The sequence below is a fragment of the Musca autumnalis genome, unplaced genomic scaffold, assembly GCF_047663935.1.
Source record: "Musca autumnalis isolate F117 unplaced genomic scaffold, ASM4766393v1 scaffold_3, whole genome shotgun sequence".
NCBI classification, from domain to species: Eukaryota; Metazoa; Arthropoda; class Insecta; order Diptera; family Muscidae; genus Musca; species Musca autumnalis.
This window is the reverse complement of record NW_027411866.1, coordinates 115,592,932-115,619,325: the sequence shown is the minus strand read 5'-3', so window position 1 is coordinate 115,619,325 and position 26,394 is coordinate 115,592,932. Positions and strand designations below refer to the sequence as shown.

At 35.8% G+C, this 26,394-nt stretch overlaps 1 protein-coding gene and 1 long non-coding RNA gene across 5 annotated transcripts in view; one reads left to right on the top strand and one right to left on the bottom strand.

Annotated features, from left to right (window-relative positions):
• Positions 1 to 9,223: 9,223 nt before the first annotated feature.
• On the bottom strand, positions 9,224 to 11,099 carry LOC141399937 (uncharacterized). The gene is made up of 2 exons (XR_012412028.1): positions 10,432 to 11,099; positions 9,224 to 10,363 (listed from the first exon to the last, which is right to left on the bottom strand). It is a non-coding gene; the product is annotated as an uncharacterized lncRNA (long non-coding RNA).
• Positions 11,100 to 17,477: 6,378 nt separating this feature from the next.
• Positions 17,478 to 26,394, top strand: part of Vav (Vav guanine nucleotide exchange factor) — a 215,129-nt gene continuing 206,212 nt past the window's right edge. The window contains exons 1-2 of one of the 4 annotated variants that reach the window (XM_073974039.1): positions 17,578 to 17,797; positions 18,815 to 19,137. In XM_073974039.1, coding sequence (XP_073830140.1) covers positions 19,057 to 19,137 — 81 coding nt within the window. In that variant the 5' untranslated portion in view covers positions 17,578 to 17,797; positions 18,815 to 19,056. Of the gene's footprint in view, positions 19,138 to 26,394 lie in introns of all 4 variants that reach the window. The other 3 variants (XM_073974040.1, XM_073974037.1, XM_073974036.1) reach the window with 3 other exon arrangements.

Here is a 26,394-nt window from a genome sequence, read left to right as displayed (position 1 = left end):
GTTTTGACTTTATAATTTTTTTCATTTGACAATTTTCTCCTTTGTAAAAGTTTTCATTTCGCATTTTCATAGAAACAGAATTGAGCCAATGGTCCTCACTTTAAATACGAAAGATTCTCTCCGAACAAATTAATACCAAAAGAGGTTTCACACAAGGAGACAGCCTTTCGTGTGATCTCTTCAACATCCTGCTGGAAAAGGTTATACGAGAGGCAAACGTCAAAAGAAGTGGCACAATCTACACCAAAAGCCACATGTTATTTGCTGATGATATAGATATCATGGGACGATCAGTAACTGATACCTTTATGAAGGTTGAAGGAGAATCTGCTAAAGTTGGTCTGGCGGTAAACGGTGAGAAGACCAAGTTGATGGAGTTCCTATAATTTTGAGGTAGTAAAAGACTTCGTCTATCTCGGCACCTCCGTAAACACAACAAACGACATCAGTTGTGAAATAAAAAGAAGAATTGTATTGGCCAACAATTGCTACTTTGGTTTAAGTAAGCAGTTTAAAAACAAAGCCACATCTCGTGAAACAAAAATAACGCTGTACAAAACACTGATACTACCCGTGCTGATGTATGGCTCCGAAGCATGGGTACTTGCGCAAGCAGACATGGCAGTGCTTGGTGTGTTTGAGAGAAAAATTCTTTGAAAGATCTACAGGCCAATCTGCGTTGACGGTGAATATCGACGTCATATGAACCACGGGCTGTATCTGCTATACAACGACATCAGTAGTGGAACTCTGTAACTTGTCAGTAACTCGAAAAATGAGTTACAGAATTCTACTACAGTATAATTCAGAGCTGATCTTCTTTGCAAAGGCAGTATACTCAGCGATCCCACTGAGTTGTCTTTGCATTTGCTTTTCTCCCTCCCGTACACTGTACGTAAACAAAAACAAACAAAAAACATCATTTGGTGGCTGCTTTTTTCACTCACACATTCACACATGCATCCGTTTTGTTTGTATTTCTATGGTCGGCGCTGGTATAGATAAACGTATCGAGATGAAACGATTGGGTTGGCTAGGCTATGTTATAAGAATGAGCGATGATGAAGCCGCTAAAAGGGCGTATAAATACGGGTCGATGGAGCAAACAAGTGAATACACTTTTTATGTAAAAGTTAGGTGCTGAAAATTCTGTCATGTCATTACGATAATACATGCCTTAAAGGCCTCCACTCACCTATCAGTCATGCTTTCGGGCCCAAGGCATATTTATATAAGGTAGAAGTGACAATCAGCGGTATTCTTACTTTTTTTGTAAATTTAGTTTTCAAAATATAATAGGGTCTACTCTTGAAATTTGGAACTTCGAAATTTGCTACCATAAAATACTTTTTTTCATCGTAAACGTGTAATAAAAATGACCTACGACAGTTCTAAATCCATGTTACATACATTTTTTTAATTGCCACAGGACCAACATTTTTTTAAGTATTTGGTTCTTTGAATATTGGGCATGGGCTTCTAAAATACTTAGGTGTTATTATTGGTGAAATTGAAACCCGAAACCCACTGTATATCCCTAATATACATCGAACATAGAAATAAATATATAAAATAGAGTTGTACAATCTAGTTCATTTGAAAGATCTAGTTCAACAGCTCAGTTCTTTAAACTGAACTAGTTCAGTAATCTAGTTCAAAGTTCACTATCCAGTTCAATCATCAATCGTTCACTTAATGAAAAACACATACATACACACACACACACACCGAATAGGAACAAACATTAGAATAGTATAAATAAACTACGAAAATATTACATTTAGATAAGTTTATTTCCTTCATAAAGAAAGATTTAGTTTGCATTAACCCCCAGTTTTTGTAACTTATTTTTGTTCGTTCGTCTATATTCGTAATAATTTAGGCATTCATAGCTCAGCCCCCAGATGACATACACATCTAATTTTTCGTATACCCGTTCCATATATCATTAAAAATCAGCGCTCTACATTTGCGCTAAAGCGAGTAAATCGATCTACAAAATTTGACAATTCGTATGAGAAGAATAAAATTTTTTACAAAAACTGGGGGTAAGTTTAGAAAAAAACGTCCTTTGGAAAAAAATTGTAATTAGAATTTTATTTAAGCGGCTGGCAAAAAAATCGTATATTGTGTGTGTAGAAATTATCACTACGAAAAAAGCTTTGTGTATGTTTCTTTTTATTTTTTCCTTTTTTATCTAAAACAAGGCACATTGAATAGGTAATGGATTCGGTCGGTATATTGGGATATGTAATGTCAAAAATGTTCTTTATGTAGAAATTACTTTTATTACAAGGGGGGTTGACACTTCACATTGATCCAAAACATAACAAAACTCATTACATTACGAAGGCATAATTTAACACAGAAGACGGCGTCACTTTTGGTCTGTTCCAGTACTGCTTTTTTCGATAACATAAAGAAAAAAATGTTATCGTAGTAGAAAATAGTAGCTTCTTGCAGGTTCTGGAACAGAGCATTTATTTATATGTGAATGACATGCTGAACTAGATTGTGAATCGTCCGTTTGTTGATCGTTCTTTGTGAATCTTTCGGTCGGCGCTCAGTGAGCTGTTGAACTATAATGAACTATATCGACTGATCTAGTTCATACGCTCTTTTCAATGAATCGTTCAATTGAACTAGTTCGTTCATGAACTATACAACTCTAATATAAAATGTCGTATGGATTTTGACACTAATATTACAGCCCAGTTCAATTAACTGGGTATTGCTGTTACCTTTTATTGTTTGTTTGTGCCTTAATAACTCAAAAACTGGTTAACGGATTTCCCAGGGATTTTGAGAGTATATTACAACATCGCCTGAACGTAACATAGGCTATAACAATTTTTGAAATTCCGCGGTGATCTGGATGTGCCAAATTATATCGAAATCGGTATAGATTTAGATATAGCTCTCATATCGGCCATTTTGTAGAAAATTTACTTATGTTGAAACTGAGGTATGGGGTATTGTAACTCGCGAATTGTTGTAATATACCATAACTTTTGAACGCATTTAGTTAAAATAAACTGTTTTAGCACGATTCACCGATGGATTAAAATTATAATTTGAGCGGAAGCTGTGGTCATATTAATGTAAAAAAACCAGTAAGGAAAGGATCAAAGTCGGGCGGGGCCGCCTATATGATACCCTTCACCACTGTGAATATGTAAAATATAAATCGAAGCTATATCCAGATCTTAACCGATTTCTATATAATTTGGCACATTTATTATTTCTAGACCGAATTCAGTCGAACATTCCAAATTTCATCAAATCGTATATAGCGTGTTTGGTGCAGCAAATACGTGAAATCGGGCGAAAATAAATATGGGAGCTATATCCAAATCTGAACCGATTTCGATATAATTTGGCACATATATTTCTAGACCGAATTCAATCTAAATTTCGTCGAAATCGGACATATATAGCGTGTGTGGTACAGAATATACGTGAAATCGAAAAAAAATGAATCGGACAGAAAATTCGACCTGTACGTTGCGAACAAAAATACATGGACATACGGACAAACGGACGGACATGCAAAAATCGACTCAGAAAGGTATTATATGTATATCCCCAAAAGGAATTATGGGTCTATTTCGTTTCCTTTTGTATGTTACATACAAATGCACAAAGACATAATATCCCTTACCACAGTGTGGTGTAGGGTATAAATAGGAAAAAATCGTTGAGGGAAACGAGTTTTTCAAGTCAATTTTCAATTAGTGGCGTTACAATACAATCTAGAGTATAATGTTCAAAGAAGAAGTTAAAGAATACACTTTAGAGATGAAGTTTCAAATGTAATGTAATGCTGACTTTTGAAGACTGAAAAATTGGGTTTTTTGAATTTTTGCTCTAATCGGGACGAGCAACTGTACTCGTTTAAAAACTGATTATGAAATTGTAGTAATCGCGATTGCGCATTTTTTGATGTACACTCGCGATCATCTGAATAGGTTTGAAGTTTTTTCGTTTTATATGTTAAGGTATCTTCTGATGTGTTCGTGTTACAGATCCATACTATTTAGTTTTTGAGAGTCCTATACTATGTCCCAATTTACATTAGGCGAGTTTACTTGCGGCAATTGTCAGTTTGTTGGTGAGAGAGGGTGTTGAGAGGCAAAGGGTTACCATATGCCTCACCTCTCCATCCATCAAACTGACAATTGCCGCAAGTAAACTCGCCTAATGTAAATTGGGACTATGTCTTATGCCAGACTATGAAAATTTTCATGAAAATTTTTTGAGCTTATGGGTAAGAAGGGAGAAAGGGAGCTCCTTCACCTCCGCTCTCTCCTAAAAGCTGAAATATTTTCATGTGTTATTTTCAGTGTCTGGCACAAGAGTATGCCAACATTCACAAGAAAAACCTTAACGGTGTTGCCATATTTTCGGAAAATATCCCAATTATAATAATAAATGTACAAAAAAGTACCCATTTTTTGCGATCATCAGAATAGATTTGGATCAAATAAAATTGAAAAATTGTACTACCCATGCAAATATTGCGCAGTTTTTTGGTTTAGTTTAGTAAAATGGAACATTCTGAGGTTATACAGCAGTATAAAATTCGGGGATATCATACACCTTTGTGTTCAAGTTTAATTACAACTTTCTACGCTAATGTCGTATAAGAGACATTCTTCCAAAACAATTTTCGAACTTATATTTGTACTTCAAGTACAGTTAAAAAATGAAACTTGAGCTCAAATACCAACTATTTTCAATGACATTTCTAATTTATCGATCCTAGTAATATGGCTAACACTTGGTATTTGCTTTCTGACAATTTTCGAAGCTCAGAAGAGATCTAAAGTCATTTAAAGCAGGTGCATAAAACGTTTTTGTTGGAATATTTCTTGATTTTATCTGAAAGTTCTTGGTAACTTTTCCAGGTTGAGAATTGAACCCACATTTCTAATAAAGCGGGTCAAATTTGTTGTTCCAGAATGTTCCATTTTACTAAACTAAACCAAAAAACTGCGCAATATTTGCATGAGTAGTACAACTTTTCAATTTTATTTGATCCAAACCTATTCTGATGATCGCAAAATTTGACACTTTTTTGTACATTTTTTATTATAAATGGGATATTTTCCGAAAATATGGCAACACCGTTAAGTTTTTTCTTGTGAATGTTGGCATAGTATAGGACTCTCAAAAACTAAATAGTATGGATCTGTAATATGAACACATCAGAAGATACCTTAACATATAAAACGAAAAAACTTCAAACCTATGCAGATGATCGCGAGTGTATAACTCGGGCGTGTAGCCTGCAAAGGTTCACAACAATCTCAGCTTAAAGTCGAAATTTTTGTGCGTAAATTTTTTAAAAAAACCTGTTTTTTTATTCAAAATTTGCAACTGCCATTAAATTGTCGATGAAACCCGCGTGAACTTAGTTTTTTTACGTTCTAAATCTAATAAGCCATGACGCGACCAAATCCGTCCACTAGATCGGCGGATATGATACCCCTCAAATTTCGAAAATCTACAAGAAAAATGTTTTTGAAAATTGCGCGCATTGAAACGCGTTTTGGAAGTGTAATTTTTACTGAAACAAATAGAGCTATATGCCTGTTTAAAATGTGCGAAAACATATATTTCAAAACTATCGCTAACCCGGAGATACAACTGATTTTTTTTTTCTAAAAATTAAGTGCGATGCTACATCCACAGTTCTTGATGGATCGAAATGAAACGACATCAAATGATGTATTTTTTAAATGTTATCATCGAAATCGGAGGCGCATAAAATGTAAATGAACTTCGTGGAAATTATGACCATCTGACTGTATTTTGCGCCCTAATATGCAACAGACGCTATATCGTGGCCGCCAAATAGAATTTCACAAACTGTACACCAAATAAAAGGGATTGATTCGCTGTGTTGGAAAATCGGATGCGCATCGTGTCATTATACCCTCCATCATATGGAGGGTATAATTAAATTTGTCATTCCGTTTGTAATACATCGAAATATTCGTCGGAGACCGTATAAAGTATATATATTATTGATCAGCATAGAATTCTATGTCGATTTAACCATGTTCGTCTGTCCGTCCGTCTGTCTGTTGAAATCAAGATACAGCTCGCAATTTTGAAGATAGAGGGTCAATATTTGGTACAGAAGTTTTTATTACATGCAGGATGGTTTGTATTGAAAATGGGATATATCGGTCCACGTTTTGGTATAGCCCCATAGAACGGTACCTCCCGATTTTCGATATTTTTAAGGTTTTAGCTTCATTATCTTACCAAAATGGCTGAAATTTGGTACGTAGTCTTATTTAGGGGTATAAAACATTCCCCCAGAATTTTGTCGGTATCGGTCCACGCCTTCATATAGCCCCCATAGAACGGTACCTCCCGTTTTCGGTATTTTGAACTTTTAGCTTCATTATCACACCGAAATGACTGAAATTTGGTACTTAGTCTACGTTGGTGGTATAAAACTTTCCCCCAGAACTTTGTCGGTATCGGGTCCATGCCTTCATATAGCCCCCATAGGTACCGTTCCCCGATTTTCGGTATTTTAAACGTTGTGGCCTCAATATTCCCACCAAATGGCTGAAATTTGGTATTTAGACTTCGTTGCTGGTACTCAAACTTCCCCTTTAAATTTGTCGGTCTAGGTCCACGCCTTCATATAGCCCCCACAGAACGGTACCTCCCGATTTTCGGTATTTTGAACGTTGTGGCTTCATTATTCCACCGAAATGGCTGAAATTTGGTATTTAGTCTTCAAGAATAGTATTATCAGTATAGGTCCAGTCTTCCTATATCCCCATAGAAGTGTACTTCTTAATTTTCGGTATTTTTTAAGTTTTAGCCACATTCTCTTACCGAAATATAGGAAATTTGGTATTTAGTCTTCTTTGAGTCTAAAAACTTTCCGTCAGAAATCTGTCGGTATAGATCGACGTTTTGAAATAGCCCCCATAGAACGGTGCCTCACATTGTTTTACCGAAATTGCTGAAATTTAGTATTAAGTCTTCTTCATACACGAAAGAAAACTAATTATTCAATTTTACTTCAATACAACTTGTGGTGGAGGGTATAACAAGTTCGGCCCGGCCGAACTTAATGCTTGGTTTACATTTACGAAATCCTATTTAGCAGTTAAGCCGAGATTTTTTTAGAATTTTTCTAATTAGCATAATTAAAACGGTCATATCTTTTGCGCGCAACGATCAAAGTTGGTAACGAAAACAGATTTGGAATGATTTTTTTCTTAATCTATGTACCAAAAATCATAGATGTAGTATCAAGATTTTTTTGATTTTTTTGAAATGGAAAAGACGATTTTAGACATTTTTCCTGATATATATTGTCTGCCGATTTCATGTATTTGATGCACCAAACACGCTATATATGTCGGTTCAGATATAGACATAGCTCCCAAGTATATTTTTGGCGGATTTCCTGGTATTCCCGATATTTGCCTGTACTTATGACATATCTAAATCATTTTTGGATTAAAAATTATCAATACAAGTGAGAGTTATCCTAATATGCTGTTTATACTATAGATTTTTGCGGGGTTAACCTTCATTATCAAGATTTGTTTGCCTAATCTCATCAAATTTCTGAAGATTTACCATACAAAGTTAAATCTTTTCATGACCGGATTTGTTTGAGATCCTGTATGAAATCTGGATACTTATGTAATCCAACACTGTTTTTGTACTAAAAAATGCAACTCATTTCCCATTGTACGAAAAGTTGCAAGCGTTTTCAAAAATTATTTGTTTACATTTTTTAATTGTCAAAAACACGCAGCAACGTACATAAATAAAAACAGAAAGAAAATTTGTGACTTATTCGCAGAGAGGTAAGTAAATAAATATTTTTTTGAATAACAAAATAAAATAGCACTTCTATTTCCTATTTCTTCGCAGGAAAGGTCTAAAGCAAGAAGGAAACGTCGTTCACAAATTACAAAAGTCAATTTGCGATATGATCAGAAGAACAAGGAGGTCCTCAAGTCGCTGGCCGGCAAGCACTTGGGTTGCTGGCAAAGAAACCTTGTTGACCTCTTCTAAAGCAATAGGCCGGTCTGTGGTAAGCTATGCGGAACCATTTAAACAGAATGTCGGTCTGAGGACAGCAACAGTGTGCCTCCTCATGACATTAGTGAACCATCTTCATGAGGAGACGAAGATTTTACCGGTGCTTTTTTGGTACAGGAATAGACATCAAAATTGAATGAATACTTGGTAAGAAGAAGCATGTCAACAAAAACATCAACATGAGTCAAAGGTAAGCGGACCTTTTTATAAATACATATTAGGAAAAAAATTCATATTTTTAATTAATTTAGTGGATCAAGAAGAATCTGGCCTTTTTGATGTGCTATAAGGAAAGAACAAAAAATGTACAGCAAGATATGTTTGAACGAGGATTTGATGTTGGTAATGGGTAAGAATTTTGTATATCCATTGTTTTTTAAGCTTACGTATCCTTACAGGACACTAGTATCACAGCAAAGGCACTGGAAGAAAAAATTAATACATTACATACAGCATATTTGAAAGAAAAAGAGAAAGGAAACTGTAAAAATTTCGCGTCATATGTAATGTTAATGGACACTATATCACAGAGGATATGTTTGATCCGGAAAAAGGCACTGTTTCCGACCTGATTGATAGACAATCAGAGCAGGAAGAAGGCCAAACACATCTTCGAGCAAAAAGTACAATAATACAGTTGATGAGCGAAAAGCCGCTACTAATATAGACAAACAATAGTCAAAAACCCCACAAATTGCCTCCTGTGTTTGGAATTGATGGCATGTGCATAAAAGCCTAGTCCAATGAGTTGAAAGAGAAAATGGTGAAGGCCCTAATGGATAAAAATCTGTGGAAAATTGTACGTTTAATAAAATTTTCGTTAATATGGCTACTAAATATGTATATCTTCAATTGCATCTTTAAAACATTAGGAATGCATACCGTATGATTCTTCTGTTTGTGTCTATTGTTGGGATGTGCTTCATGCATTTAACAAACTCTATACAAAAATAAAAGAAGCGAAATATTTTTCTGAAGTTGAAGATGTGGAACCGTCGTCTAATTTAATGGAATATGATAAAGATGAAAACAATGATTTATACAATGAAAATTAAGATGTGAAACCCAAACATAAAGCTTTTTTAAATAACGCTTTTTTGTTTAAGCGTCTAAATTAAAAACAAGAAGAAGAAAGTTTCTTTATTGTTTGTATTTTTTATTTATGCCGTATAAATATTGCCCATTATCGGTTTGTGTGGTATATCCAATCGAACACTGCTGCTCAACAGCATTTAAAATTGAAAATATCCTTAGCACTGATCGGACGATCCTAACATAAAACAGGACCTTGAATTTCACGACCCAAGGCAGATAGTTCTTTAAAGAAATGTTGGGCATTTGTTAGGGTGGATGAACCATATACAATACGTTTACTAACATTTCTGTCGTATAAAATCCACAAGATTCTGGTATTTAATATAATTGCCACCACCCAACACAAAAATACAGCATCCTGGAAGGGTCAAGGATTTTTGGGCATGACATCACCAACTTTAATAGTTTCGGATCTAAATGAAGGTAATCATCGGTTTCGGGGTAATTACGGCATTCCATCACTTGTTCGGTGATTTTGGTTACAGGAAGATTCTGTGAAAAATAGCAAACTTGTTAGGCATTGGTGTAGACTTGGTGTAGCTTTCCAACGTTGTATATACGACAACAATAACAAATCACATCCATTCTCTTGCAGCACTTCCTTTAAACGTTCTATCTCAAAGTCGTGAACATATATGTATATGTAATAGATAATGAACAAACGCATTTTATCTTCAGGTGCACCAAATTCTGGATCTTTTAGTAGATCCATCAATGGTTTATCTAAAGTTTTGTTTGGCTGTGTGATTTTCATGTGTATAACAATTAAACGTTTCTTCTCCACTAGTTTAGGCAGCGAATTGACAGCATTGATAAGACGAGCTTCACCATAAATGTCCATTGACCTTAGCCTCACCATCAATCCCATTGATGTTTTTAGACATTTGATATGATTCTAGTTCTTCTTGTATTGCCTTAGCCACAGTGGGAAATAGGCGTTCTCATGAAACCAGTGGAAGATGAGGAGACGAAGGTTTTACCGTTGCATCAACACAACAGGATGTTGTCGATGTAGTACCTGCTTGTGTGTTATCGCAGTGTGCATCCCTAACACGATGTAAGGGACGGGTTTTGGATTACCATTGACTGGGAGAGAAAAGGCAGAAACACAATTGGAATCATTCTAACGCCACTATTCCAAACAGTTACTGCTGCTAATAATTATTTTATATTAGCATATCTAGAACATTATAGAAGAAATGGTTAGCCTTACTCATAGATATGATGGAAATATTTTCACTTACTTACGTTTACTTAGTGGCAGCTGCAATAGGGCAGAATTGCGATTTTCGTCTTTGGACACGGAAAGTATTAAATTGTCGGGCAGTGGTGTATCACTAATGATGGCCTTCTCTTCATCGATTATGTCCGTGGCGGTAAGACCCAAAACTCTCTTTACAGATCATCACATAGCTGGGACGGAAATTGTGATTCCTTTGGGAAACTAAATGGGATTCATCAAGGCAAATGCTATTGGTGGTACTTGACATAGAATTGTACCAAAACCAGTGAAACGTTCTCCAACACCACCGCCGTAGATCAATTCCACCAGTTGGGCTGTCAGCACCAGTCAGTTTTTCATCTCGGCTTTTTGATTTTGCATACAGGTATGCAGCAAACTGGCAATACGTGCTGTTGCAATCGTTTCCCGACATATACACATTTATTTTCAATTTTTTTTAGCATTTAAATAAATAATTAGAGTTATGTTGATTTTTTGTTGACTTGCTGTTTTGTATGTATACACAAACAAAAATCAGCTGTCATTTATATCCTCATAAAGGCATATATAAACGGTTAAGATTAACCCACTGGATATTTAAATCCCACAGGGTTAACCTTCAATAGTATAAACGCCCTATAAGAGTAATTTAAGGTGTCACAATTGGTTGGAAGAAATTTGGTCCCAATTTACATTAGGCCATTTTCCTTGCGGTAATTATCAGTTTGTCGGTGAGAGAGGGTGTTGAGAGGCAAAGGGTTACCATATGTCTCAACTCTCTCTCAATCAAACTGACAATTGCCGCAAGGAAAATTGCCTAATACCTATAAATATGGACTTAATGCCATGAATTAAATATATTATAAGTGTTATCAAACATATGGTACTCAAACTTAGCGTTGTTACTAATTTAATTCTCTCCTTTAAAGGGGAGAGTAGACTCAGGAGTGTAAGAGTATATACATTTTTTAAATGTGACCTACGTAGGATATAAAAGGAGTGTTACCTCCTGCAATATACATTATAAACTCCTTTACAGCACAGAACGGACTGAGAACGCATTAGTATATCCTGTATTTAAATATTTAATTAATGTTAACCTTTAAGTTAATATAATTATAGTCATTTCTATATATTTTATCTTAGTCGGCGTAGCGAAGCGCACCGGGTTCAGCTAGTTTTTTATAAAATGCAAAATTTTCGCTTTCTTCGTTCCTTTTAAGCTGAAAACACATCCGACGTTTGAGTAAAGTTTTGTGTCATTTCTTGGCAGCACTTTGTCCCAGCAAAAAGTTTGCATCCACGGAAGCAGTTAAATCACTGGTGCAAGTGTCACGAAGTGCTTCTTTTTCTATGAATTCCTCAGTGAATTTTACAAGGGAGCGCGCAGAAAGGAAGCACTCCATTTTGCTTCCGCAGCACGCAGTTAGGAAGCACTCCATTTTGCTTCCGCAGCACGCAGCTAGGAAGCACTCCATTTTTAAAATTTTTACCACTTTTACGAGTTTTGCGTTCCCGTACACAAAATTTGTATGAAAATCGTTTACGACTTTTACCACTTTGTAAAGTACGGGAACAGGCCATTAATAAGACATTTTAATTTTATTCTTATAGGCCGTTTATATATAACAAGGTTAACCCAGTGGGTCTGGGTTTCAAATGTCATTTCCATTGTATATACTTCAAACAAATCCTCATAAAGAAGGTTAACCCTGCAAAAACTATAATATAAACGCCGTATTACTTTAATTTCATTTGTTGAATGAAAATTGAATTTTTTTATCGTTTATACATAAAAGTGCTTGTTGGATGTAATCCAAATGTGAGGAAAAGGATTGCCTTTTTCATTAGTCCACTGGAAGCGCATCCATGCATGTAATGAAATCCTCACTCCAACTTGCACCACTTCCATTTTTTTTTGCTGGGGTCTTTTATTCATCTACCAGAAATTACACAAAACTTTACTAAAACGTTGGATGTGTTTAGGGCAGTGACGCGCTTCTTTGCAAAAACAGTATAGTGAGGGCGCACACTGAGTTGTTTTTGCACTTGCTTCTCTCACTTACAGTGTACGCGAATAAAAACAAAGGATAACATCATGTCCCTGCAAACAAAAACTATCGCGGAAGTGACTTAGGCGTGTCGCTCAGGGCGATGAAAACTGTCGCGAAAGTCAACCTGAAGTGACCTACGTTGTGAAGAATTAACCACGTGTCGTCTTTGAAGTCACTCCAGCGACACTTCTAGAAGATCATTTCCGCGATAGTTCTTGCAATTAAACAATATTTTTTATTTTTTTATTTATTTTTATTTTAATTTTTTTATTTATTTGTTTTTTAAGTTTTATTTTTTTTCTAATGTACGCTCTTTTAGAGAATTTAAGGCCTGCGTACATAAGCTGCTCTGATTGCCTTGCTTTCCTGCTTCATTTTTGACATAATAAAAATAAAAGAATAAAGAAGGCCGAGGAAAATTCGAACTGGGTTGCCCCATGGTTTAATAAGAAAGGTTAGCTAAAGCTTCTTGTCAATTTAATTTTTTTTCTTTCGACTGTTCCTAAAACGTCAAAACAGTATACACAATCTTTGTGTGTGTGCTGTTTGAATAACACTGTGACACAAAATGGAACTCAAAGTCTGGGGGGTGGAAAACTTCTTTTGGAGATGAAAGCCCTTGATGAGTATACTAAGAACCCAAAAGGAAATTTTCGCCATAGGTCAAGTTTCTGAGATATCGCGCGATGAAGTTTTTGATTTTTTCCCTATAATACTTGGGAAAATAGCTCCATATCTCTGTTTGGCGTTGCTGTAGCATCGTTTTGAGGTGACATGTCTTCAGTCAAATCGATTGGCGAATCTTTTTGTAGAACATTTCATTCTTCTACCTCGATGCCTTTCATGTCCTTTTCGTTCTTTATTTCTTGAACCGCAGTGAAAGTACCACAAGATGAGATTTTTCAGCATCCAAATATTCTACAAAAATTTTGCTCAGAAGATTTTAGGTACGGTTCTCTTTGACAACTAATCGATTTTGTCCCCTTTTCATTGTCATTTTTAACATTTATTCGGACTTGGTTCAGAATTAAACTATGTTTTGTTTTTCTGTATATTCGTTATTGGTTATGCATAGGTATGTAGACATTACCAATGGGTATTGCTTATGTAGACAGTTCTAGAATAAAAAAACCGGTTTCTAAAACCGTTTTTAAGGAAAAATATCAGTACGCGCAAATATGGAGATCAAGGGCTGGGGAGTGAAAAATTCTTTTTGGCGATGAATGTCTATGAAGGTAATATGATGAACCCGGAAGGACAGTTTTGCCATAGGTCGAACTTCTGAGTTATAGCGAAATGAATTCTTTCTTGACAAACTATACAGACCTACATTACAAAAAACATAGCGAAATTTTATCACGTCATAACTCAGAAGTTTGACCTATGGCAAAACTGTCCTTCCGGGTTCATCATATTACCTTCATCGACATTCATCGCCAAAAAGATTTTTTCACCCCCAGCCCTTGATCTCCATATTTGCGCGTACTGATATTTTTCCTTAAAAACGGGTTTTTTGTTCTAGAACTGCAACTAGCAAAGTTTTCATAAGCGAATTAATTTAATTTGATTGACAACTCTATAAGCTTTTTAATGGTATACATATAGGTTTAATCGGTTACTTAAAACCGGTTCAAAAATCGGTTTTAATGTAGGAGTGTCCGGTTCAAAAACTGAGATAACCGGATTTATCCTCCAAGAAAATTTGTTATTAACGTGTTCGTCATTACAAGAGGAATTTGTGGTAAATATTTCAGAAGCACCCCAGATATCTACATAAGCAATACCCATTGGTAATGTCTACATACCAATAAATAACCAATAACGAATATACAGAAAAACAAAACATAGTTTAATTCTGAACCAAGTCCGCATAAATGTCAAAAATGACAATGAAAAGGGGACAAAATCGATTAGTTGTCAAAGAGAACCGTACCTAAAATCTTCTGAGCAACATTTTTGTAGAATATTTGGATGCTGAAAAATCTCATCGAAAAGGACATGAAAGGCATCGAGGTAGAAGAATGAAATGTTCTACAAAAAGATTCGCAAATCGATTTGACTGAAGACATGTCGCCTCAAAACAATGCTACAGCAACGCCAAACAGAGATATGGAGCTATTTTCCCAAGTATTATAGGGAAAAAATCAAAAACTTCATCGCGCGATATCTCAGAAACTTGACCTATGGCGAAAATTTCCTTTTGGGTTCTTAGTATACTCATCAAGGGCTTTCATCTCCAAATGAAATTTTCCACCCCCCAAAAATGCTGCTGCACAGTGTAATATGCCAAACAATTTTAAAAGCAATCGAATTCAATGGTTTTTAAAATATTTTTTAGAACATTTGCATGGAAGAAATTTGTCAGCTTTTCATTGAAACAAACATTTTATCATATCCACAACTTGATTATGTGGAGAAACCTTGGCCCTTCATTCGCTTTTCGTGTTTTTTATAAAATGTTCAACATTGGTATTGTAAACAAACCCACTTGTTGCTTTTGTGTTTACTAATTTTGATGTTTTAGGAATTCAGGAAAAACAAGGGTTCTATAGGTTTTTTCCATTTAAATCTACCTCTTTGCTTATACCATGGGTTGCCCTTTTCTTTTTTATTCTTTTATCAGAAGTAAGTCCCAATTTACATTAGGCGAGTTTACTTGCGGCAATTGTCAGTTTGTAGGTGAGAGAGGGTGCTGAGAGGCAAAGGGTTACCATATGCCTCACCTCTCTCTCCAACAAAACGACAATTGCCGCAAGTAAACTCGCCCAATGTAAATTGGGACTAAGCCAGGTAAGCAGGCAAGGCAGCTTTTGTACGCAGGCCTTTATTGTTTGGAATTTCTGCTTACAATAATTTTGTCATTTTTTCGGAGTAGTAACTTTATTGTTGTATTTGCAACCGTACTGCGTTTTTAATTAATAAATTGAAATTGAAATTAAAAATGTGATGTTTTGTTACCTGATTTTGGGAAGCGAACCCGGACCTTCAGAGTGCAAGCGAGTATGCTTACCACTGCACCACCGTCTTATATAATCATATAATCATCAGATAGAAAATGTTCTATATTTGTTCAAATGTGTTGAATCATTAAATAAATGTAAACAATCGCTTTGGAAGTCACTCCGAAGTGTCGGCATACGCGATAAAACGTAATCACAATAAGGCTATAGAAATTGTTTGTATAATTCACAAACGATCTTCCTTGGCGTGTCTCCGGAGTGACTTCCTAGGCGAGGAAGTGAACAAATGGTTCAGTTTTGGCAAATCAGCTGATTGCTTGCTGGTTTTTGCAGGGGAGGTGTCTGTTTACTTTTTACATTTTTCTTGCAAAAGAGACTAAAAACTCCTTACTCTCCGAGAAAGTTCTTGCTGGACAATTCCTGCTAGGAAAGTATCCAAATTGGTTTATTTTGCGTTTCAAATCCCTCCAATAGTACATAAAAGAAAACATTTGGTCTGTTCCTTTACTTTTGAAAATAGTAAAACCGGCAAAAGTAGTAAGAGTTGTAAACTGCTCCCATATGAATTGTACGGTGTCTAAAGTAAAGGAACGCGTTTCAAGTAAAAAGTGGTAAAACTTGAAGATTCTTGCACGTAAAGGAACAGAGATATTAATAACGACCCTTATTGCCATTTTAAAAAGTAAAAGAAATGCACCATTTGTTGTTCAAGGAGGGGGGCTCAATTCTGTTTCTATGAAAATGAAAACTTTTATGAAGGAATAAAATTGTCAAATGAAAACAATCTTAAAGAAAATATTTTTCATTTAAAATTTTCATAGAACAAGAATCCAGCCCTGCAAAAATCTACTAATCTTTGGTCTGTTCCAGTATTGCAAGAATCTACTAATTTTTACTATTTTTTCGATAACATAAATGAAAAAGTGTTATCGTAGTAAAAAATAGTACCTTCTTGTATGGTAGAACAAGAAAAGGTAGCAGCAATACCCAGCTGACTGAACTGGGCTGTACTGTTAGTGTCAAATTCCATACGACATTTTATATATTTATTTCTATGTTCGAGGTATATTAGGGATATGTATTTTTTGAACAACAAATTTATTGATCAGAAAAAAACTATTTCCCATAAAGACTCCTTCATATCATTGACATGTAACCTCTTCCAGGTCCGAACAAAATGCCGCACACTAAAACACCGCTTATAGAGGCGGTACAATATTTGTTAATATGTGTGGTATTTTGTTAAACTTGAAAAGAATAAAGACCTAATAAACATGTGTTTTTTTGTTTTCAAAAGTGAACGATTGAAACATCTTCTCTTTTTTCAATGAATTACCAGCGACCCCAAACATTTTTGCAAGAATTCTGCTCTCTGCGAGAAATCATGCATTAAGTGGAATGGTATGGAAACATTCAAATTGAAGATCTAACGAGTTTTCATTCATGTTTTTCAAAATATTCAATCAAATGTGAAAAATTATTAGTTTTTTAAATTCCAATAATTTATAGACATTTCCTTATTTTGTTTACATGTACGTTGACACTAACGTTTACAAACAAAAACAAATTTCTATGTGGTTGTTGTTGAGTTGTATCTGTTGTAGTATTTACTTTACCTGGTTTGTTCTACCATGGTCAAAAGTGGTAAAAGCTTTAAAATACTCCCATATGAATTGTACGTTGTCTGAAGTAAAGGACCGCTTTTCGAGTAAAAAGTCGTAAAACTTGAGATTGTTGCACGTAGAGGAACAGAGCTTATGATTTATGTTTGGCATTTTGATATGAAATTATGCGTCTCTAGATCGACGTCCATAGTAGAGTAAAATAATAAAATTGCTGTAGTGGGTAATTCCATTTAAGAACACCTATTTTCATGAAATGTTTTTATGAAATTCACGCTAGTGTGGACCGGGACTTACTTTACAACACTGCAGAATCCAAATCCACTACACAAACCAACATATTCAAAAGATTTATACTACGAAAACCCATATTCGGCTTGGAGTATAATCGATTATCGATAACAGTCTTTTCGAAATATCGCAGGGTTAACAATTCACAGTACCTTTTCACGAAAAGAAGAAGAGCAGTGGTTTTCAATTATGTTTTGTTCTCTCATTCGTCATAGATTAAAAAATTCCTCCACTAAATACAATTCACAGTGAATTTGTCTGTCGTCGGAAAGTTGCTTCGTGAGAGTCCGTGCAGAAAATAAAGAAAATCAGCAAGGATATGTGTCCTGTCCATACAAAACATTAGAAGACGTTTAAGGCTCAACGAGACAAGAGACGACGCGCTGTTTTCGATTAAAATTCCTATAATTTGCTGTTCTTGCAACAAAAACAATAACAACTTAGACGAAGACACCAATTGTTCAGGTTTAATAAAATATGAATAAATAAGAAATCAAGTGATGAATACAATAATTGTTTAAAGTAAATTAATTAAAACATTTGTGTTGTGTGCGTTGTGTTTGTGGGGTCAGTGTTATTGATTAAAAGAAAACAAATTAAATAATTTTGTTGTATTAAGAAATGTTCATACAAAAAATAATTGGTATTTTCAACCTCAATCAAGTTTTTCTTATAAGCCAAATAAACTAACCCCGTCCCCCCGCCTGCTGTATTACGATTCCCAATGTGAGATGCATATTGAATGGGGGAATATAAAAAGAGAATTAGAAAAAAAAATAAAAGATTAAATGTTAAAAAGTGTTAAAACCATCAGTGTCAATGAATGAATTTGTTTGTCAGCTTCATTGTGTGTGCTGCTGTGCGTGTAAAAAAGATTAATTGTTGCTGTTAGTTTTTGTTGTTATTGCGAGCTATTGTTTTAATAAATTTAATGAAAACGACCTGCGAAACAGCAACAACAACAACATTTAGATTAATAAGTGCCCCCACCCGTACCCCACTCCTCTAGCACTCTCTGGAGTCAACATAAAACGGAATAATTTGCAAGCAACACAATTTTTTTGTCTACAAGAATATCTCGGCTATCTATTTGTTGTTGTGTTGCGCTCTCCCAATATTAAATATTATCCTCCCAACGCGAGAGCAGTGGGAGCAGTGGCCGTGTGTGTTTTTGCTGTGTTTAATTTTGATAACAAACATTTTGTTGTGTTGCTGAAAAGGAAAAAAATAGCTTTTCTTTTTTGTAAGAGACCGTTTAACACCACCCCCGTCTTGTGGAAAAATAATCAAATTACAAATTGTGTTTAAACTCCCCTCCTCCGACCATTTAAAGTGGTTGTCATCATTGTCTTTTTTTTTTGCCCGCCACTCCCAATAAGAAACCATCAATTGTTGTTGTTGGCATCAATCAAGAAAAACATTGAAAATATCATTGTGGCTCTAATTTAACCATGATCATGGCTAATAACAGTTCCGGTTCAGGTGCTGCCTCTGCTGTTTGCCCACCTGGTTTAGTTGGTGGCGGTGGTGGTGCCACTGGAGTTGGCACCATATCAGGTGGTGGTGCTGGTGCTGCTTCATCTGTTGCTGCCGCTCTCAATTCCACCAACAGTGATTTATGGAAGGAATGCGTTCTTTGGCTGCAACGTTGCAAAGTCATACCACCCGATCATGTTGCCACCGAAGAAATACGTTCACTGGCATTGACATTGCGCGACGGTGTAATGCTATGCAATTTGGTCATATTTTTAGATCCAAAATGTTTGGATCCCAGCGAAATGACAAAGAGACCACAAATGGCACAGGTAAGTTAGTTTTCTACATTTATCATATAGAAGTAACAGCAGTATATGCTTTTTCTGGATTTTAGATTTTAGGAAGTTAAACACAATTTAAATATTGAAATTTTTACCACAGATTGGGGTTATAGTCCAGAACACAAAAATACATTTTTGATCCGGGGAAGTCCCTATTTTTCGAGATACAGACCTTAATAGCTGAAAAACGTCAGTCCTCCTCAGATTTACGTAGATGCTATTGTCCTAAATATGGCGATAATTAGCTTTTGCGAAACAAAGTCCGATTTCATTTTTTTGGGATCAACAGATTATCAGATTATCGTCAGTCTAGTAAATCCACATTTTTTTGTGAAATTAGCTCAAGTGCTCGACTAGCAGATATGAAAAATGTGTATGAAGAAGGCGTGATATACCAAAAGATCTCAGCAATTCTTTGAACTCCTTGCCATAAATGAATACCAAAGGTGCGTAGGTTAAATCCTTTGAACTCTGTAGACTTGCTAGTGAAGAGGCGGGACTCGGTCATACCAAATCCTTGTGGGGAATAATCATTCACTTCATTTGTAAGTTCATTTTTCTGCTTAATGTGTATGGCTCTGGATCTGTTTTCATTTGTAACCACAAAGCTACTGGAGTTAGTAGAGTAGGTGTGATAGGGCAGTTGAAAAGTTGTAGGGTGTCGTGCTGACTTAAACCGCATACTGGGCAGATGTTTTACATGGTGTCATAGGAATTCAGACGGCTATACCATCCCGAGTGTAGTTGGCCAAAACTACTTTTGAAATGCGATAGATGGGGGGTGTTCTCCGCGGATCGCATTCACACGATAGTTGTTTAGGGCATCTGCGACTGCAACCGTGCGAATAGGGTTGATAGGCTTGTTGATCTAAGACTTCTCACTTACATCGTTGGACCTCTCTCTATCTCTCGATCAAGAAGATCCCTCCTGAAATACCTGGGTGGTGGTCATATCTATCATATTGAGATTAGCATGGCTTTCACGGTAACACCCGAGCAAATACTGCAACAAAAGCATATCATTGTGTTGCTGTACTGGAAGAACCTTTGCCTCCTCAGGGTCCACTGAAGACATGAGGTTTGTCTGACAGCTGATGCACTCCTCAGCTTCGATAGATGGGGGAAGTTCTGCAAGGACCACATTCACACGATAGTTGTTTATGGCATCTGCATCAAATGCCAGGGGTTCTTATATCGTTGGAGCTCTCTCTCTCTCTCTCTCGATCGAACAAGAAGATCCATCCTGAAATGTCTGGATGGTCCACTTAACACATGAGGAGCAGTTCTCAGGGCGGCATTCTGATGCTGCCTGCTAGGGGCTTGGGGACCTTGTCCTTAAATCTCAGCTTGTAGCAGATGGCAGTGGCATTCGCGGACGACGTGAGCATGCTGTCGAATGTGACCTCTAGAATCTTGGGGTAGTTGTTGGTCGGAATTCTGCTAACAACAACCATGACATTCAATAAAGTGCTCAACTCTGAAGTCCATGTGGGGAACAGATTGGTCATAGATTTAGTAGCAGATATTTGTATGTTTTTCGCTTGGAAATGTGTCTAACGCCAAGATCGTACAATCATCCACATACGTTACAAACACGATGCCGTCTGGAGGGGGGGGCGAAATACAGGAGAGGTAGAGGTTAAATATTTCCCGAGATATCACCACACCTTGGGGAACTCCCTGTTTCACTCTTCAGTGCTTGGACTTAAAAATTCTAGAATTCCACGTACTACTTGTGTCCACAGGTAGTCCCGGAAGGTAGTCTCGATTTTTAACGAATATTTTTTCAATGATCCATAGAGCCCTAAGCGTGGATTTTGAAAGAATACTGTTTCAAGGACCATTTAAAGAATATTTTTTCAGGGCCCATAGACCACTAAACGTGGATTTTTAAAGAATATTTTTTCAAGGACCCATAGGCCCATAAATGTGGATTTTTAAATAATAGTTTTTCCAGGACCATTTACCACTAAACGTAAATTTTTAAAGAATATTTCTTCCAGGACCCATAGACCACTAAACCTTGACTTTTAAAGAATATTTTTTCGAGGACCCATAGACCACTAAACGTGGATTTTCAAAGAATATGTTTTCAAGGACCCATAATTTGGATTTTTAAAGGCCAGTTAAAAACGTAAATAGATTAGAATGTTGTCTGTGGATTTATTTGAACGAACTAAAGAAAAAAATACACATTTTCAAACTATGTATGTATGTATGCATGACATTCTTTCACATAAAATGAATTCAAACATCAAAGTATTTTGTGTACATTATATAACATTATAACATTTAACACAACATGGAAGCCTACAGAATTTTTTAGAGATTAAAAGGATAACACAAGCAAACGAAAATCATAAGACATTTTATGCAACTCAAACTTTGCAGAAAATGTTCAAGTCTTTAAAACATTTTCGTTGAAATCTTTTCAAATTGGAAAACTATTTTTCCATAGAAATTGTTGTATTGAATTTATGTTGCCAAAACAACTTTATCTCGTTATGTCAACAGCCTTTCTGTTGTTAGTTAATTTATTTTGATGTTATTCGATTAAACAACAAGCAAAATTACATACTTCAATGTAATCGAATTCTTGTGACACTTGACAGGTCATAAAGTTCACAATAATAATAATTAACTTTTTAATTAGAACGTTATTTGAGTACCACCTATTGACTGATTATTCGTTTTTTTGTTTTGTTTACTTTGAGAAGAGAGGGATAATTCCAATTAGAATAAATCCAATCCCAATTAAAATAAATCAATTATGTTCATATTTTTTTACGAACTACACAAAGTTGGCTTATCTGAATTCGTGGAAATTTTAATGTTGCAACTTGCAACCAAACAAAATATTCATTTACATATACATACAAATATTATTTTTTAGTTGTTTTATCAGCACGATCAATGAACTTTTTTTAAAAGAAAAATGGATAACATATTTTTATACTCATATACATACCGCCGATAAATATGTAGCTGTATTCCAGGTTATAGGCCCAACATTAGCCCGCTTTTGGAAAATCATAACTGCCTAGTCTTGGGAGACTTTAATGTTCATCAAGAGTTGTGACATTCGGTTCTCGGAAATGACCATAGGAGTATAGTTCTTTATGAGCAGATTGGTAGCTCTACGTTTTGCACGATGAAGCTCCTTGCAGAATTAGCGGAGAGTTTCACAGTTCGCCAGATCCATCCATCTGGTCTGTCAAATGACTTCACCTGGCATTAGCGAGCGCCCAATTTCATCACCTCTGAACGCCGCACTTTCGGTTATCAAGGTAAAGCTAATTGGCCTTTTCTTAGAGATCTACCCAACCGTTCTGATGTTCGGGTAGAAGAAAGACGCTACGAGACATCACATCCACTCGTCATATACCTGCTGGTCAAATAACCGAAGTTAGACCAAATTTATCAGCAGATGCGTCGTGGTTAGCAAATGAGCGTGATGAGTTTCGACGTTCCAACCCCAGTGACCCCAGAGTCAGGGAGCTGACACTGGAAGTTAACAGGTTGGTCGTTGAGCATAAGCGGAACAAGTAGCAAAGAACCTTGAGACTTTAGACCTCACCAGCGCTCTGGTGCTGCAGCGTCAGAAATAGCTTTCCAGTTGCCGGTCATCAGCATGGGTTCCGTAACCAGCACAGCACGACAACAGCGCTGCACGCCATCTCCACACATATTTGTCGAGGATTCGACCACATTTCACATTTCTGGTTGAACTAATGTCCAAGGATTATATCAGACCATATTACAAGGCAATTCAAGGCCTTCTGTATGTAATTGTCGCAAAGAATTCTTCGGAATCTATTAACTTCCAGCGAAATCAGAGGAAAAGCGTGCATTATCGACGTCCAGAAAGGTATATTATGAACAAGAACAACTTCAAAGCTTTCTAGGGTCTCAAGATTTGCCATCTGACACTAATTTTGTGCTTTTTATAAAGTACAATACCTAAAAACGCAAAGAATTAAGCAAGGGTCAGTTTTGATGGGGAATACAGGAATTCCGACCTTAAATAACGGCATTTAACCCCCAAAAATTATTTTTGTTTTTCTAAAATATATCTTGGACACCCAGAGACGTTCGCTGAAACAATAAAATGTATAAATTTTGCTGCTAATTCCATAAATTCTAAATTTCCTTGGGGTGTATGTAAACTGTTGTCCCCATCATTTTTTAGTTTTTGTAAAATTTACCGTTATTTATATTATGGATTATACTTTTGTTGTTTCAAATATTGTTTATTTGTGCGAAGAAATAAAACTGCATTCTTGGAAATTCATAAAAATCATTACTTATCCTAAAACCCGAGATTTATGGGTTGTATGTAAACTTTTGTCCCTAACTGTATATCGGGTACTGTCGGATAGGTATTTTTATTACCTATCGTATTGTATATGTCGCTATATGGCACGCGGGATACTTGAGGCGGAATAATTATTTACACTCAAATATCTGCTTAAATATTAATAAAATGTTGCCATATTTTTCTTAATAAAGCATTTTTGCATTAATTTTGTTTACATTTTATTATAATTTAATGTGATTTTATACTTAAATTCGTGTTTTTACCGTACAGCGTATAAATGAAAATGGGCAGAGACGCTGGAGTTGTTTACGAATTTATTTTCACAGACATCCCATTTAAAAGTTATGGATTCACCCTGCAGTGACCGTTGATTAGTCCCACAGTAATTTTCATCTCTAACTTGTCAAGTGATATGATGGCGGTTGTTCTACGATGAGAGACCACTATCCAGATTGCTTTGGATGTCCTGTATCTAGGTTACAAGTGTCATCTTCGATGTAGATATCTCGGACAGTTTAATCAACTGGAAGGTCGATAGACTTGCTCGAAGTGGCTGGAGCTAGTTCATCTGCCAATTCGTTTCCAATTATATTACTGTGATCCGGATTTTAGTTTAGGAATTTATTGACCAGGACTTGAGAGCCTAGAGAGCCGCTTGGCTATCTACATATGTGCACGGAAGGAAAAAACGCCTCTCTAACATATGTCCCAAACATATTTTGAGGCAAACATATATTTGTTTGGGTGTAAACAAAAGTTTGTTTGGGTGCAAACAAATACAAACCCAAAAGCCACAAAAAACAAAAACACATGCACCAGTGGGCGTTTTCTGAGAGCAAGGGAGCGTAAATTTTAATGTGAAACACATTGAAATGTATGCTCACTTGCTCTCAGTAAGCGCTCACTGGCTATCAAACATATACACACATTTATAAATGGTGGTGGTTTATTGAAAGGCATAGAAAATAGCAAAAGCAACAACAGACACATAGGTACATAAAAATTCCAAAAAATACATAACAGAGTTTAATAAAAGAAAAACTGAATTAAATAATTTATAAAAAGTCATACTTTTAAAAAGAAAAAAATATATAGAAACATCGTTGAACGCTTCTCCATAGTTCTGAAATAAAACACATTGTCCTCAAAGTTGAAATCATCAGCGGGAAATCAGCATCTGGAATCAAATGATTATATAATGTAATAAATAGGTACATCTATATTTCAAATATACATATCGTCACCAAAAATTCCCGAAGACGAAACCCACACGCAAATCGAAATTCGTTCTTTGATGAGATCCGATACATCAAGTTAAAATACATGCTCTGGAAAAATTTCAAGCTTCTACGTTCAAAAACAACGATCCTATTCAAGAAATGACATTTCGGAAAATGGTATAATATTGCAGATTTTGTTGTAAAGACGGATCCCAAAACCAAGCGTTTCCGCTGTTTTGGTTTCATTTATTACTCCCATTCGTATAGGAATGATAATATCCCGAATACTCGCCCTCATAAGAATTATATTCCATAAAACAGTTTTTTATTTTATAACGTTTTTGCTTCTCCTGTACAGTTTTGATTTTGTGCGTTACGTCTTCGGGCATTTATGGTGACGAATGAAAAATGTATTAATGTAATTACCAATATTAAATGCGATTTCTTCCTTGCCCAATAAAATATTTCCATTCATCTTTTTGATGCAATTATAAAATGTATTGGACATTTAATTTACTAAAAAGCACAATTTCTTTAAGAAAAGGCAAAATACTGATTTATTCACTCACATTACCGTATTTACTCAACGATTGTATTTAGACAACTGAAGAAAAAAGAATAACATAGTACAATTTTTTTCTTTTCCTCTTCGCTTGCTACGTTGATTAACAACAACAAACCACGAAACACAGGTGTTTTACCGCATACTCACAACCAAAGCTTCTGCGTCTCCTATTAAGCCACACACAGCTTTTTATTATAAAACAGCATTCCGCAGCAACGAGAGCCCTGTTGTTACTCTCTTTAACAAAAATCCAACGATAAAAACTATTTTCTAACATAAAAAAATATGTTGGTATCCAAACAAATAAAATTGAGATATGTTACAACATGTTGCAAACATATATTTGTTTGAATACAAACATATTTCTAACATGTGGGTGCCAACGTGGTGCAATGGTATGCACACCCGCCTTGCACGCTGAAGGTCGTGGGCCAGGCAAACATCAAAATTTTCAACGTTGGCAAAATACCCCTCAGTAATGTTGGCGACATTTTCTGAGTATTTCAGCGATGTAAAACTTCTCTACAAGTGGTGTCTTAGGACACGCCGTTCGGACTCGGCGATAAACTGTAGGTCCCATATCATTGAGCTAATATGAATCGGGGTGCACTCATTGATATGAGAGAAGTCTCCCTTGTCCCGTATGGGATGTTTGTGGAACAATTATATTATATTTCTAACATATATTTTTCTGCGTGTGGTAAAGAACATTTTTTCATGGACCATCAGACCAATAAACGTAGATTTTTTAAGCAATATTTTTTCATTGACCACTGGACCAATAAACCTGGAATTTTTAAACTATATTTAGCAGGTACCATCGAAGCAACAAACGTGGATTTTTTAAACAATATTTTTCATGGACTTTTTATACCCTCAGCATTTATGCTAACGAGGGTATATACACTTTCGTACTGGCAAAATGTGCCTCATCGAAATAATGGTTTTAGACCCCAAGTATGTTTGGAAGAAATTCGTTTCGGACAATTTGGAGTTGATTTAGCCATGTCCGTCCGCCTGTCTGTCTGGCTGGAGCGCAAGATAACTACCGAACGTATCAACCGATTCGGTCCAAAAATTGGCTTTCGTAATATTTAGTCCAAACTTAGTTTAAGTTCGAACATGGGATATATCGAACCACT